The sequence below is a fragment of the Camponotus vicinus genome, unplaced genomic scaffold (genome assembly GCF_025532165.1).
Source record: "Camponotus vicinus isolate PSW18456_S1 unplaced genomic scaffold, iyCamVici1.0 SCAF_4, whole genome shotgun sequence".
NCBI classification, from domain to species: Eukaryota; Metazoa; Arthropoda; class Insecta; order Hymenoptera; family Formicidae; genus Camponotus; species Camponotus vicinus.
The window spans coordinates 3,838,394-3,853,754 of record NW_028141976.1 but is presented as its reverse complement, the minus strand read 5'-3'; the positions used below and the strand labels follow the sequence as shown (position 1 = coordinate 3,853,754).

General features: G+C 28.2%; 4 protein-coding genes across 21 annotated transcripts in view; 3 read left to right on the top strand and 1 right to left on the bottom strand.

The window, feature by feature from the left end:
* Positions 1-6,651, top strand: part of Piezo (piezo type mechanosensitive ion channel component) — a 29,746-nt gene extending 23,095 nt beyond the window's left edge. For 8 of the 12 annotated variants that reach the window (XM_083098116.1, XM_083098115.1, XM_083098113.1 and 5 more), the window contains 14 exons: positions 79-159; positions 879-1,155; positions 1,237-1,397; positions 1,490-1,627; positions 1,718-1,882; positions 2,125-2,272; positions 2,373-2,587; positions 2,657-2,815; positions 2,903-3,029; positions 3,228-3,634; positions 3,963-4,264; positions 4,347-4,590; positions 4,770-4,997; positions 5,312-6,651. In XM_083098116.1, coding sequence (XP_082954242.1) covers positions 79-159; positions 879-1,155; positions 1,237-1,397; positions 1,490-1,627; positions 1,718-1,882; positions 2,125-2,272; positions 2,373-2,587; positions 2,657-2,815; positions 2,903-3,029; positions 3,228-3,634; positions 3,963-4,264; positions 4,347-4,590; positions 4,770-4,997; positions 5,312-5,426 — 2,767 coding nt within the window. In that variant the 3' untranslated portion in view covers positions 5,427-6,651. The remainder of the gene's footprint in view (positions 1-78; positions 160-878; positions 1,156-1,236; positions 1,398-1,489; positions 1,628-1,717; positions 1,883-2,124; positions 2,273-2,372; positions 2,588-2,656; positions 2,816-2,902; positions 3,030-3,227; positions 3,635-3,962; positions 4,265-4,346; positions 4,591-4,769; positions 4,998-5,311) is intronic. The other 4 variants (XM_083098117.1, XM_083098114.1, XM_083098112.1 and 1 more) reach the window with 1 other exon arrangement.
* Positions 6,652-7,380: 729 nt separating this feature from the next.
* LOC145970986 (uncharacterized) lies at positions 7,381-13,076 on the bottom strand. Of its 5 annotated transcripts, XM_083098127.1 has the most exons (3): positions 8,937-9,936; positions 8,570-8,734; positions 7,381-8,464 (listed from the first exon to the last, which is right to left on the bottom strand). In XM_083098127.1, exons 2-3 carry the CDS (start codon positions 8,664-8,666, stop codon positions 7,677-7,679), a joined length of 885 nt encoding a protein of 294 aa, XP_082954253.1. In that variant the 5' UTR covers positions 8,667-8,734; positions 8,937-9,936; the 3' UTR covers positions 7,381-7,676. The 5 variants fall into 5 exon arrangements, with proteins under 5 accessions (XP_082954253.1, XP_082954252.1, XP_082954250.1 ...); XM_083098126.1 differs by lacking the exon at positions 8,937-9,936 and adding an exon at positions 12,722-13,076 and having other exon boundaries at positions 7,383-8,734; XM_083098124.1 differs by having other exon boundaries at positions 7,383-8,734; positions 8,928-9,935.
* On the top strand, positions 9,132-11,544 carry LOC145970984 (venom serine carboxypeptidase-like). 3 transcript variants are annotated; one of them, XM_083098121.1, is made up of 3 exons: positions 9,132-9,801; positions 10,229-10,960; positions 11,040-11,180. In XM_083098121.1, the coding sequence occupies exons 1-3, from the start codon at positions 9,502-9,504 to the stop codon at positions 11,046-11,048; spliced, it is 1,041 nt and encodes a 346-aa protein (XP_082954247.1). In that variant the 5' UTR covers positions 9,132-9,501; the 3' UTR covers positions 11,049-11,180. The 3 variants fall into 3 exon arrangements, with proteins under 3 accessions (XP_082954247.1, XP_082954246.1, XP_082954245.1); XM_083098120.1 differs by having other exon boundaries at positions 9,158-9,801; positions 10,229-10,760; positions 10,911-11,544; XM_083098119.1 differs by having other exon boundaries at positions 9,165-9,801; positions 10,229-11,544.
* On the top strand, positions 12,333-14,773 carry LOC145970985 (venom serine carboxypeptidase-like). Its single transcript, XM_083098122.1, has 2 exons — positions 12,333-13,141; positions 13,585-14,773. Exons 1-2 carry the CDS (start codon positions 12,845-12,847, stop codon positions 14,689-14,691), a joined length of 1,404 nt encoding a protein of 467 aa, XP_082954248.1. The 5' UTR covers positions 12,333-12,844; the 3' UTR covers positions 14,692-14,773.
* Positions 14,774-15,361: the final 588 nt, after the last annotated feature.

The following is a 15,361-nucleotide window of genomic DNA, read 5'->3' as shown; positions in this document are numbered from 1 at the left end:
TCTTGATTAGAACTTTTTGTGTTCGAAATATATTCGTACGAAGTAAACGTAGAAAGAGCGTGGTGTTGTCTGTGTCAGGAAGGAGAGCTCGCTGGCAGTACCACATATCCGAATTCTGGCGCCGAGTTTGGAGCGAGGATTGGACATGTCCTCCTCCAGGTATCGAAATTGTGTCGTAAAAGCCAGGCACTTTGATGGGCTAGGCCTTCTTATTATTTTAGACGCACTATTTGCACGCCTGCTCTTGCATGCGGCACGTCAATTAAGATCTTCTTGTATCCATTTGCCTGCCACACCTATTTTGCGTGCTGTATTTTGTGACAAATCCTTTAAAAAAAATGGAATTATTTTCTGGTCCGATAAGAGTCATATAATAATTTAAAAAAATGGCTTACGATCAGTGATTCTTTGATTATCATGCACAATGACAAAAACAAACGATGTTCACTGAAGTGAACGTCTTAATGTTTTCGAATGTCTTTAGCTCTATTTCCACAAAGATGAAATTTTTGAGCTAAGCTTTAAATGTGCTTTTGATATCAATTTCTCACAGAAGAAAGATGCATTTCTATTTTAATTTATACTGTCTAACTTTGAAGTCTGAAAATATTTTTATGTATTAGAATACAAAAGCTACACTTTTCTCTAGAATATTATTTTATATTACATTTTGATTTAAATTAAAATTTTATATTCATATCTTTATTTTTTGTTATTGTTCTATTTTTTTGTTAAGGGATTAATATTTTTAATTAAATAATCATACAATCAAAATACATATTTCATATAAGTAACAGATCATCTTTCTTCTGGCTTTGTGTTGAATAAATTATTTAGTATTATAAAATGTAATTGATTGAAAAATTTTATGTATGCAGCACACTTTTCTCGCAAGCTTTAGCAGTCCAGCAAGATGAAGAGATTAAAGAACTTTCAGAAGTGGATCAACCACCTATCATACAGTTGGCAGCATCTATCTGGTTTGGCATCCTGGCTCATTCCAATTTACTTTGTTACTTTATGGTATTTCTTCATCAAATTAAAAACGCATCTGTACTATCGACACCATTGCCATTTATGGTGTTTTTATGGGGTACTTTGACGATTCCGCGACCCTCTAAAACCTTCTGGGTAACATTGATTGCATATGTCGAGGTAAGAAATACATCAAATTAATTTCTGAATTCATAATTAATTTCTGAATATATAAGAGAATTAAAAATATAAACTTTTCAGGCCATTGTCATAATAAAATGTATTTTTCAATTGGAATTGATTTCTTCACTACAAGTTCCACTAAGCAAACCATTATATGTGCCGAGAATTATGGGTGTTTTAAAGAGACCTAATTATGCCCTTTGGGATTTATTATTGCTCCTTATGTTATTCTTTCATAGGTATACAGAAAGATATACTTAATAATATATGCAAAAAATAATATAGGTAAAAATTATTTCATAAAATATAATGACATGTAATTTACCTATAGATTTATGTTAAAATCCTTGGGCCAATGGACTTCATCTTTTAAACAGCGGAAAATTATTCCTTCTCAATTACCTGTGCCATCGAAACTACCATCTTCAGACAAAGAACAAGAAGAATCTGGCACACAGAAAGAAACCGAGTATGTCACGATTATTATTAAAAAATGTTTGATTTTCAGGTCAAATTTCGATTATAAGTGTGTCATTTTCATTTCTTTAATGTGCTATAGTTCTCATGCAGAGATAAAGGCATCTCAAGAACGATCTTTGAACGTCCATGCAACGGATGATACACGCGATGTTCCGCCAACAACAGACGATAACGAGAAACTTATTATCGCTCAAGGAGAAATAAATCCTCAAAGTGAATCTTTACCTAAAGCAATGGATATAACGTAAGCACAATTAATATATTTTATTTAAGAATATATATAAAAATAGATGTTATATATAAATTTCTGAGAAAAAATTTTTATATATTTATTTCTTACATACATTTCTTATATAACATCTTATTTATAATAAAGATATCAAATAGTATATTATATAATATATAGAAATAATATTTTAAGAAATTTTATTTTTAATCTAATCTATTATTCTTTGTCTTACTAAATTATATCACTTAATTTTGCAGCGTTAACAAATATTTCGGACCAATAAAAAATTTCTTTCAAATTATTATCAATCCAACAGGCAAAGAAAAAACAAATGTTTATGCTTACATGTTTCTTTGCGACTTCTTCAATTTTCTTTTGCTTATCTTCGGATTCTCCGCATTTGGAGTAAGTTTATTAAGTTACAAAATTTATAAATCTATTTATATTATATAAATAATAATATTAATTATATATTTTATGTGTGAATTGTGTTTCACAATTTTAGACTCAACAAGGCGATGGCGGAGTTACAGCTTATTTTCAAGAAAATCGAGTTCCTATGCCTTTCCTGTTGATGTTGTTATTACAATTTGCTCTAATTGTTATCGATAGAGCTCTTTTTCTTAGAAAATATATTGTGGGAAAATTAATTTTTCAATACTGCTTAGTACTCGGTGTTCATTTCTGGATGTTTTTCATTTTACCAAGCGTAACAGAAAGGTAAAATATAATCTTATTATCTCTTCTCTGAACATTTATATTATATACAACATATTTTAATAATTGCAGACAATTTAATGACAACCTTGCGCCACAAATCTGGTATATGGTGAAATGTTTCTATCTTTTGCTAGCAGCTTATCAATTACGACTAGGTTACCCAACTCGAATACTGGGTAACTTTCTATGCAAAAAATACAATATTGTAAATTACGTCTTATTTAAAGGGTCAGTAAAATATTCATAAGATATTCATATTTATTAAAGATAAATATAAAAATTATTTTCATATTAATCTTAAAATTTATCCCGCAGGTTTATGTTGGTTCCGTTTCTTTTCGAACTTCGCGCAGTCATGGATTGGATTTGGACTGATACGTCTATGACAATAATGGATTGGTTTAAGATGGAAGATATTTTTGCTAGCATTTATCAACTCAAAGTAAGTTCTACAAATATATATTATAATAAACGATATTACTTTTATATAAAAGTACCATTTTTTCAATCTTAATTCAAATATTTACTTAAAATTTTTATAAATATTTATATGAAAAATATATAATATTAATTTCTTCTTAATATATGGGAAAAGATTAAATTATGTCAAAATTTTTATATCTTTTCTATAAAATTTTAGTGTATGCGAGGAGTCGAATCAGATTTTCCTCAACCACGTGGAGAAAAGAAAAAGCAAATGAGCAAGTATTTAGTAGGTGGGAGTGCTCTCTTTTTTATAATCGGATTAATCTGGTTCCCGCTGCTCCTATTTGCACTTGGTAGTACAGTCGGCATATCGAATTTACCTTATGATGTATCCATGAAAATAAGTATCGGCCCATACGAGCCTATCTATTCCATGTCGGCACAAGGCAACTCTATCATCGAATATACGGAAGACCAATATAAAACTCTTACAAATATAGATTCGACAGAGAGATCGGCAATCACTTTCTTCGAAAATTACATGTATTCTGATGTGGCTGCAGTAAGATTCAGCACTTCCTCGAGAAAACTTTGGAATATCTCCCCACCCGATAAGGACAGGTTCGTTCTATTTAGAAAAAAAATCATAGCTTCAAAATAGTTAATTTAAAATCTAGAAATATTTATAATTAATATAAACAATAGAATCTCTAATTGAGCAATGAAAAATTAGAAATATATATTGTATATATACATGTATATATATTAAAAATTTTATAAAATATAAATTATATAAAGTATACAATAAAACAGATAATAAATTAGCCTTAACAAGATAATAAACATTTTATTATCTTTCTTGGAAAAAATAATATTAAATAATGTTAAGGAATAAAATCTCATTTATTACATAAAAACATTTAAAAGATATATTTTTCACTCTTTTCAGATTGAAAACAGAATTAGCTTCTAATACTACGATGGTTGTTGTACATGTGGAATGGACAGTTTCAAGAAAAACAGATGCCAAAGATGCTACTGGAATCACTACGACAGTTCGTGATATAAAATTGCTGCCCTCGGTGAATGGAGAATTCAATCCTGTAAGACAAACATTAGTGGACATGCTAAATGAGAACCCTAATACAGTAAATGCAACAATAATATTCCCAAGTGCTTTTCCGAAATTTCTCAAAGTCACCGCTAGAACCACCAGCGTTGTTCCACAATTAATGCAATCGCGTTATTCACGTAAGCATAATTAGGCGCTTAATTGGATGAGCATAATTAAAATTATTATTATGAAAAATAAGATTATTACTTATGTTTCTAGCTCAGAGAGACCATGAAGATGGAGATGACAGTTATCTTTATAGAAACGTCAGTATTCAATTATCAACGATCAAAGATTGTTGCGCTCATCAACAATGGTGGGTGATTCATGAGACATGCACCGATCCTCTGTACAGCAATGTTTTGAGCCAGGTGCCACTAAATGATTGTGATAACTCTATTATGATGTTTCTGTTCAATGACAAGGTTTTCCCTAAAGAGTTAAGTTTCATCAGCGGGTTCGGGTAAGTTTATAATAAATATGAAAATAATCTTTGTGTGTGTATGTGTGTTTATTATATAATTTTACAAAAAATAACGAGAAAAAATTTTATAGATTCATTAATGATGATTGCCACACATACACACACGTTATCTAATAATATTTTATATAATATTACAATATAATATGTATAACTTACAGGATTCTTGGTTTATATACTACAGCAGTAATAGTTATAAGTCAGATGATGAGAAAAATCGTCAGTGATATGGCACCCAAGATCATGTTCGACGATTTACCATATGTTGACAGAATTCTTCGGCTCTGTTTGGATATTTATTTGGTTCGCGAAAGCGGCGACTTATGTCTCGAAGAAGATCTGTTTGCCAAATTAATCTTCCTCTATAGATCACCAGAAACACTTATCAAGTGAGATCATGACGTTATATTTGTAAATTTTAGATATTACTGTAACATTAAATTTTATATTATTATAATATTATTGCAATTTTCTGGTTATTTTTGTGGTATTTTATGGTATTTTTGTAAAAATTAAGCTAAAACGTGCATATAAAAGAGTTATAATATAAAAGATTTTAATAGTTGTATAAAACAGTAATTAGACAATCATTTGTGATGATTTGTTAATGATACATTAACAATAGATTTGAACACATTTTGATTTTTAGTTATTAGTTTAGCTAAGAACTATAACATAATTGTAAAAAAATTGTTTTTATTAGATGGACAAGACCACCTGAAGAAGGAGAGAGAACTGATAATGAAGATCAAGAGGAAGAAGGAGAAGGAGAGAGACAAGGAGAAGAAAGAAGACCAGAACCATCTCATCGCGATTGAATCATGAGAAAAAAAACTGATGATTCTTAAATAATTAATGTTTTGTAAATGTTGTGTAAATGCTAATTTAATACGGAAAATTTAAAAATATGCACATTTCTTCAAAATATATTTTTTTTCTTTCTTCAAGGTATATATTTTTTTTATATAAAATATAGGCAAGACAACATTTATTATGAAGGCTATTTTTTCCAAAAATTACATTATTAAAAAATACAAATAAATAGACACTTTATTTAAAATTGCCAAAGAAACTAGATATTTCAAGTTTAAAAGACACATGAATGCACTATTTACACAATAAATTGTTCGCATATATGCTAGCATATTTCTCTGTCATGAATATTAATTCACAAATATTCTTTGTTAAAAAGAATCTCCCGGAAATAGAATTTGAAAAAAGCTCAATTACTAGATTTTACTGGAAAATCAATTGTTCGACCAAAGTTTCGCGAGTCTGACATTCTGCAAAAATGTCGCGTTATGTGTAAAACATATAATACATTAATACATATGTAATAAAAAGAAGAGAAAAAGAGAGAAAGAGAGAGAGGGAGAGGGAGAGAGAGAGAGAGAGAAATAATATCTTTGTAATATAATTTTGATTATCTCTTAATTGCAAATGATATGATATATTTCCTAATTATAAATAATGTTATAAAACAAATTTTCAACTAACGCATGCATATTATATATTCAAATTTAAAAAAAGACAAGTTTGTCTTACAAAACACTCAGGAATTAAATATGAATCTATTTGTTGGAAAAATAACTAATTTATTGACATAAACTAATGAAGTGGTGTTGTTCCTATCTTAAAGCTATATATCAGAGTAATTATTTTGCATATAGCTACAAGAATAGAAAAAAAATGCATGAAAATAATATTTAGTGTTTAAATAACATGTGAAATACATCCAATCCGAAATAAGTATAACGTACGTAGATATAAAAAATCTTAAAAATATATCTTTGGTCATTAATAAATAAATATATAAAAATATTTATTAATTTTATCAATTTTTATTATGTTTTAAAGTTTTATTTTCGCAACATATTAACATTGATATCAAGATAAATTTTGAAAATGGAATTTAATTGTATATCAATGGAAAATGCAATTATTTTAGAATGTTTTTATCGTCAAAATTTGTGTGCTTAGTAATATCTATATATTTTTAATATGTATATTTAATTTAAGATATTAAAAAGATATGATCACATAGATATTGCGTAGTCATGAATCACTGATAAAATGGCATTTCAGTTTTTTATACGTTTTTTAGTTGCGAATACATATAGCTTTGCAGTTTGGCTAATTTTTAAATCCGCATTTTACAATGTTTATATATATACACACAAATATATATATATATATATATATATATATATATATATATATATATATATATGTATGTATATACACAAATAATATATGTGTATATATAAAAATATATTAATTTATTTAATCAAATCCTATAACATTATTTCCAACCGTGTATTATAGATTTATTTTTTTTCAAATATATTTTAAAACTCAGACAGAGATGGAAAGAGAGTAGAAGTTATTAATTTTCAATATCAAATATTTTCATCTCTTTTAAATTTTAAATATATCGATTCTGTAAAATACTTCAACACAATCATAAGAATAAAAGCGTATTCTAAATTATAGGAAGAATGAAAATTCAAGATATCAAAGAAACAAAATTTTTATAAGCAAATATATAAATTCGTTTATTAAATACTTTATTGTAAAAAAGGCACAGAGAACAGATTTTTGTATTAAAATAGTGTGCGTGTAAATCTTAATTAATCTCTAACGCTTTATATCTTATCATTTTAATATATCTTACACATTTTAATAAAAATAAATAAGTTATTTTTTAACAATAATGTAATCAATATCATAGATTAATAAGTATATGTAAAAAGATTCTATTTTTATTACATTATAATATATTAATACTTAAATAGCATTATTTAAAGAATAGCAGTTTTATCATTTTCTTACGTATTATATCTATATTAGAAATAAAGACAAATATCATAATAATAAATGTAATAATCTCTTTTAGCAATTCTTGTAAGCAAAGAATACTTTTCCTATATAACTACAACATGCAATATGTAATATTTCTTAAAATGATAAACAAATAAAATGCAATGTGAACATAATAATTGATATCTAGGCATAAAAAAATTATTCTATTAGTTTATTTTCCATTTGTAATGCAACTGGTATTATATTTATGTTAGTTCATGGCACTTCAATTTTAAGGCAGCATTTTCTTGTTTTAAGAATTCTAATTTATTCTGCTGATCCTCATTCTGCACTCGCAAAGCAATCAACTCTTGCTGTAATTGCTCATTCTCCTCAATCAAGGCTTTTATTCTAGCAGAATCTTGGCAGGAATGCATTTCTTTGACCAAATCATCTGTCTGGTCCAAAAGATTTTTTATCAAGCCAGCTTGGGAGTTGATATGCAGTTCCTCCATAGCATGTAGAATTTTTGTACTTTCTTGCTTAGTATACATACTTATTAGTTCTTTAATAGCTGTAAGCAAACCAACTGGATCCTGATCTTGTATTTTGAAACCCGATTTCTTCGATTTATTGGGCAACTTTTCTTTCTCTTTAATCGAATAAGAATTAACCTCTCTGGAAGAATCTGGAGGACGATTATTCTCCTTACTGGAAGCATCAAAAGAATGATTGGAAGAATCAGGAGAACGTTTATTCTCCTTACTGGAAGTATTTAAAGAATGAATAGTTTCTTTATGCGATCCGGAACGTCGACTACGATCTTTATTTGCAACTTTATTTTCAGATATCTTAGGACATCTTGCTTCCTGTACTTTTATTTTTTGTTCTTCATTAATATGCTGTTTATTCTCAATTTTTATTTTTACATCTGCAAGTTTCCCTTTACTATCAACAATTTTCTCAGTTTTTTCAATTGTTTTTACATTCACAGAAAGCTTTTTTATATTTTGATCAGATAGTTTCTTAGAATCCTTCAAAGAATCTTTACAGCCTGTAAATGTATTTGAAACTGTTATAATGGAATGTTTCTTTTGTGGTCGTGTAACATTATCCCTCTCATCCTGTTCAGAGAACTCAAGTAACGGAGATGAGGTACCATGCCTAGTAGTTATATGACAATCCCTTTGTTCCTGAGTTGATATCTTTGATTGTTTTAATATTGGTTCTAGGTCTTCCAAGAAAGAATCATTCATTTTGAATATCTGTATATGGCTATGCGTGGATGTCTGATTTGATGTTTAAAATAAACGTACCACAGTAGCTATATATAAAACATATATAAAACATTAAACATAATATATAAACATAATATATTTCTTAATGTCTAACAGGTAGGAAATCCTCTCTTTTTGTATAATTTAACATACTAATAATAAAAATATACAATATTAATATCTCTATTATAAAATAATTAAATATAACACTCAAAAAAAATAATTTAATAAATTACTAACGTTACAAACCTGATGAATAAAAATTTATAAATTTAACGAATTAAATAGTAAACTAGATGCAAAAATAAATATAATAAGTCTCGCACTAACTAATTGATTTGATTGCTAATGCTAACGCGACTTGAATGCAAAGGAAGCGTACCAGTTGCAGTTAGGTTAGATTAGGTTAGAGTAAGCTTAATCAGCTGATATTGCGCGGTAAGTGAAAACAAATGTTTATGGCTTGACTTTGTCTTTGACTTTGTGAAATGTTATTGACTTGACATTCTTACTACAGGAAATCGAATATAGTCGATCATAAATCTTTTCTTCTAGCATGAATTCGTGAAAAATGAAAAGTTTCATTGATGAGTCCAATATTCGTCGATGAAACTTTTCATTTTTCACGAGTTCATGTTAGAAGAAAAGATTCATGATCGACCTTCTAATCATATCTAAAGCAAGTAAAAAAAAAAATAACAGCTGTCACACTGGATGCATATGATATATTGGCGATGAAGCCACCAGTCGACACATTCACTGCTCTCACAAGTCGCAGTGAGGAGCCTATTAATCGCAATTTGCAACCAGTAATATGAACAGTGTGCAACTCGTTGCAACTCTGAGCTTATTGTTCTTCGTATTATCTTACGAAGGTACATATGCATTCTTGAACGTATATCCGCAACTCAAGGAATATCCTCTCGCTGACGGAGAGGATCCTGGTACACCGCTTTTCCTGACACCTTTGATAGAAAATGGAGAAATTGAAGAGGCGCGAACGAAGGCTCTCGTTCAACACAAGGATATGGGCAATGTTACCAGTTACTCGGGTTATTTCACAGTTAATAAAAAATATAATTCCAATCTTTTCTTCTGGTTCTTCCCAGCTATGGTAAGCAACGTTCAGTAATCTTTGTGTATATATAATTATGTATATAATTTAGTTGCTATAAAAGATTTTTAAATGCTTGCGTGTAACACAAGTGCTTTATCATATTTACACAAATTTTATAAAAACAAAGAAAGACTAAAACGATCTTCGGTAATATTTTTCTGAAATTCTTAATATCTTTCTAAAACTAATATAACTCTTAATATCTTTCTAAAATTCTTAATATTTTTTTAGATTCTTAATACCTTTCTAAAATTAAACTCTTCCTAGTAATATCTTTAAAGATATTTATGTGATATCTTTAAAAGTATTTTTTATTCCTGTAAACAATTATCTTATAATGATATATATGTACATATACTTTATTACAAATTAGATTATTCGTAAAGATTAAAATTGCTTAAAAGTAATTGTTTGTGTATTACAGCATAATCCAGAAACTGCACCAGTAGTTTTATGGCTACAAGGTGGACCAGGTGGGACATCCCTGTTTGGCCTTTTTTTGGAAAATGGCCCATTCATTATAACTGCTAATAAAACTTTAAAGATGCGACAATATTCATGGAACTTGGAACACAATGTAATATATATTGATAATCCGGTTGGTACTGGTTATAGTTTTACTGATAACAAGAAGGGATATGCCAGAAATGAAGTAGAAGTAGGGAGAAATCTTCATACCGCTTTGGTACAATTTTTCCTATTATTCCCAGAGTTACAAAATAATGATTTCTTTGTCACTGGTGAATCATATGCTGGGAAATATGTGCCAGCAGTGTCTTATACCATTAAAAATCATAATATCAAAGCAAAAACAAAAATTAACTTGAAAGGTCTAGCTATTGGTGATGGATTATGTGATCCAGAAAACCAATTACAATATGGCGATTATTTGTATCAAATTGGGCTGATAGATCAAAATGGAAAGGCCGAATACCAAAAATACGAACGAAAAGCCCGTGAGTATATTAAACAAAAAAAATTCGCCAAAGCAGATGAGATTTTTAGTATACTCATTAATTCTAATCCAAACTCTCTATTCAATAATTTAACTGGTTTTGAGTATTATTTCAACTACTTAATAGTAAATGACAACAGTAATGATTCAGATTGGCTGTCCGAGTGGATTCAAAGAGTTGATGTAAGATCTGCTATACATGTGGGTAATAATAGTTTTCATTACGAAGCTAACATTGTCCAAGAATATCTAACAGATGACATAATGCGATCTGTAATAGGCCGTTTAGAAGATCTTGTGAAACATTATAAAGTACTCGTCTACAATGGACAATTGGATATCATTGTGGCATATCCACTCACGGAGAATTATATACAGAAGATGAAGTGGTCAGGAGCATACAAATTTGCAAAAGCACCGAGAAAGTTGTGGAAGGTCGGAAACGAATTAGCAGGCTACGTAAAATCTGTTGACAATTTAACAGAGGTTCTTGTGCGAAATGCAGGCCATATGGTTCCCTACGATCAACCAAAATGGGCATTAGATCTAATTACCCGTTTCACACACAATAAGGGATTTTAAATGATTATCTTTTGTTATACACAGGATATATATGATAAAAAGCTACAGATTTCAATCATATATATAAGTAGGCTTACATATTAAATATATCAATATAAGACGATAATTCAATATTAAAAATATTCCAAAAAGTTTTATGAACTCGAAGATGAATACAATAGATTGATGTAATAAAAATTAATAAATTTATTTAAAAAAAACTATATTAAGTATTTTCTTATTATGTAATATATCATTTATACATTATAAACAATATGAAATACATAGATTTATAATAGATTTATAATTCTATTTCTTGAATAGTTCTAAGCTCGTAACAAAGTCTACATTCTTATATTACAATTTTTGTGTGATAACAAGAAAAAATTACATTACAGTAAATAATTAAAATTACCATTATCCGTAGGAAATCTTGACAATATTGCTCCAGCTAATAACCAAACTAGTTTGACTATAGCCTATTAAATTAATTCCTTTAGGAAATGCAGCACTAGTTTGAAATTGTTATGATGGAGTTCTTTTGTGATTGTATAATGTTACCGTTCTCATTCTGTTCTGAGAACTCAAATAATAGACAAGATAGCATGCCTGTAACCCATTTGCTGAGTTATATATCCTGAGTTATTTTTTTGTTTTAAATTTTTTTATTGTTTTAATATTGGTTCTAGATCTTCTAAGAAAGAATCATTTATTTTGAATATCTATATATGGCTATGTGTGGCTGTTCGATTTAACGTTTAACAGACGTATCACAACAGCTAGAAAAACATATATAAAACATTAAACATAATACATTTCTTAATGTCCAGATGGAAAATCCGTTTTTGTGCATAATTTAACAATAATAATATGCTATATTAATATCTCATATACTAATATCTTACTATTATAAAATAATGAAATCTAACACTAAAAAAAAAGAACTTATTAAATTATTAATGTTACAAAACTGATGAATATAACTTTATAAATTTTTAACGAATTAAATAGTAAACTAGATGCAAAAATAAATATAATAAGTCTCGCACTAACTAATTGATTTGATTGCTAATGCTAACGCGACTTGAATGTAAACGAAGCGTGCCAGTTGTAGTTAGGTTAAGTTAAATTAGGTTAGGGTAAGCTTAATCAGCTGATATTACGCGTAAGTGAAAACAAATGCTTATGGCTATTGATTTGCATTTTTAAGACCTTGGCATACAAAAATAAGGCGTAAACAATAAGGCAATCATATTAAAACATAAGAATTTTGATTTTTTAATTTTCTTACTGTTTGCGTCTTATTGCTTACGTATTCTTGTGTGCCAAGGCCCTTATTACAGAAAATCGAATATAGTCGATCATGCCTAAAGTGAGTAAAAGAAATAAAAACTGTCATACTGAATGCACATGGAATATTGGCGATAACTCTGATATATTGGCGATGAAGCAACCAGTCGACACATCCACTGCTGCAACAATTCGTAATGAGGAGACTATTAATCGCGATTTGCGACCAGTAACATGAACAGTGTACTCGTTGCAACTCTGAGCTTATTGTTCTTCGTATTATCATACGAAAGTACATATGCATTCTTCACCGTATATCCGCAACTCAAGGAATATCCTCTCGCTGACGGAGAGGATCCTGGTACGTCGCTTTTCCTGACACCTTTGATAGAAAATGGAGAAATCGAAGAGGCGCGAACGAAGGCTCTCGTTCAACACAAGGATATGCTCAATGTTACCAGTTACTCGGGTTATTTCACAATTAATAAAAAATATAATTCCAATCTTTTCTTCTGGTTCTTCCCAGCTATGGTAAGCAATTCAGTAATCTTTGTGTATATATAATTATATATGTAATTTAGTTGCTATAAAAGATTTTTAAATGCTTGTGTATAACAAGTGCTTTATCATATTTATACAAATTTTATAAAAACAAAGAAAAACTAAAACTCTTTCCACAATAATATTTAATATTATCTAGAACTATCTAAATTCTAAATATCTTTCTGAAACTAATATAACACTTAATATCTTTCTAAAATTCTTAATATTTCTTTAGACTCTTAATATCTTTCTAAAACTAAACTCTTTCTAGTATTATCTTTAAAGATATTTATGTTATATGTTTAAAAGTATTTTTTCTTCCTATAAACAATTATCTTATAATGATATATATGTACATATACTTTATTACAAATTCGAATATTATTCGTAAAGATTAAAATTGCTTAAAAGTAATTGTTTGTGTATCACAGCATAATCCAGAAACTACACCAGTAATTTTATGGCTACAAGGTGGACCAGGTGCAACTTCAATGTTAGGACTCTTTTTGGAAAATGGCCCTTTTATTGTAACTGCTAATAAAACTTTAAAGATGCGGAAATATTCATGGAACTTAGAACACAATGTAATATATATTGATAATCCAGTTGGTACTGGTTATAGTTTCACTGATGACAAAAAGGATTACGCCACAAGTGCAATACAAGTAGGGAGAAATCTTAATTCTGCTTTGGTACAATTTTTCCTATTGTTCCCTGAATTACAAAATAATGATTTCTTTGTCACTGGTGAGTCATATGCTGGAAAGTATGTGCCAGCAGTGTCTCATACCATTAAAAATTATAATATCAAAGCAAAAACAAAAATTAACTTGAAAGGTCTAGCCATTGGCAATGGATGGAGTGATCCAGAAAATCAGTTACGATATGGCGATTATTTATATCAAATCGGGCTAATAGATCAAAATGGAAAGGTCGAATACCAAAAATATGAACGAAAAGGTCGTGAGTTTATTAAACAAAAAAAATTCGCCAAAGCAAACGAGATTCTTAATATACTCATTTATTCTGATCTGAACTCTCTGTTTCATAATTTAACTGGTTTTGAGAATTATTACAATTATTTAATAGTAAAGGACAACAGTAATACTGACTGGATGTCCGAATTGATACAAAGAGTTGATGTAAGATCTGCTATACATGTGGGTAATAATAGTTTTCATTACAAAGCTGACATCCAAGAGTATCTAACAGATGACATAATGCGATCTGTAATAGACCTTTTAGAAGATCTTGTGGAACATTATAAAGTACTCGTCTACAATGGACAATTGGATATTATTGTGGCATATCCACTCACGGAGAATTATATACAGAAGATGAAGTGGTCAGAAGCATACAAATATGCAAAAGCACCGAGAAAGTTGTGGAAGGTCGGAAACGAATTAGCAGGCTACGTAAAATCTGTTGACAATTTAACAGAGGTTCTTGTGCGAAATGCAGGACATATGGTTCCCTACGATCAACCAAAATGGGCATTAGATCTAATTACTCGTTTCACACATAATAAGAAATTTTAAATGACTATCCATTGTTATACTCAGAATATGTATGATATAAAAGCTACAGATTTCAATAATATATATATATATATATATATATATATATATATATATATATATATATATATATATATATTATTGAAATCTGAATATATATATATATATTATCTATTATAGATCTATGTATTTCATATTGTTTACAACGTATAAACTATATAATAAAAAAATACTTAATATAATTTTTTTTAAATAAATATATTAATTTTTATTACATAAATTTATTATGTTTATCTTTGACTTTATAAAACTTTTTGAAATATTTTAAATATTATTGAGATATCGCCTTATATTCATATATATTTAATATGTAAGCCTATATATATATATATATATATATATATATATATATATATATATATATATATATATATATAGGCTTACATATTAAATATATATGAATATAAGGCGATATCTCAATAATATTTAAAATATTTCAAAAAGTTTTATAAAGTCAAAGATAAACATAATAAATTTATGTAATAAAAATTAATATATTTATTTAAAAAAAATTATATTAAGTATTTTTTTATTATATAGTTTATACGTTGTAAACAATATGAAATACATAGATCTATAATAGATAATTCTATTTCTTGAAATAGTCTAAATTCATAACAAAGTCTACAAT

Bases quoted from the DNA above. Each gene is read 5' to 3' on its own strand.
- LOC145970986 (XM_083098126.1), bottom strand. From the start codon at position 8,666: ATGAATGATTCTTTCTTGGAAGACCTAGAACCAATATTAAAACAATCA.
- LOC145970984 (XM_083098119.1), top strand. From the start codon at position 9,502: ATGAACAGTGTGCAACTCGTTGCAACTCTGAGCTTATTGTTCTTCGTA. The intron at 9,802-10,228 runs GTAAGCAACGTT...TGTGTATTACAG, and splicing joins TCTGGTTCTTCCCAGCTATG to CATAATCCAGAAACTGCACC.
- LOC145970985 (XM_083098122.1), top strand. From the start codon at position 12,845: ATGAACAGTGTACTCGTTGCAACTCTGAGCTTATTGTTCTTCGTATTA. The intron at 13,142-13,584 runs GTAAGCAATTCA...TGTGTATCACAG, and splicing joins TCTGGTTCTTCCCAGCTATG to CATAATCCAGAAACTACACC.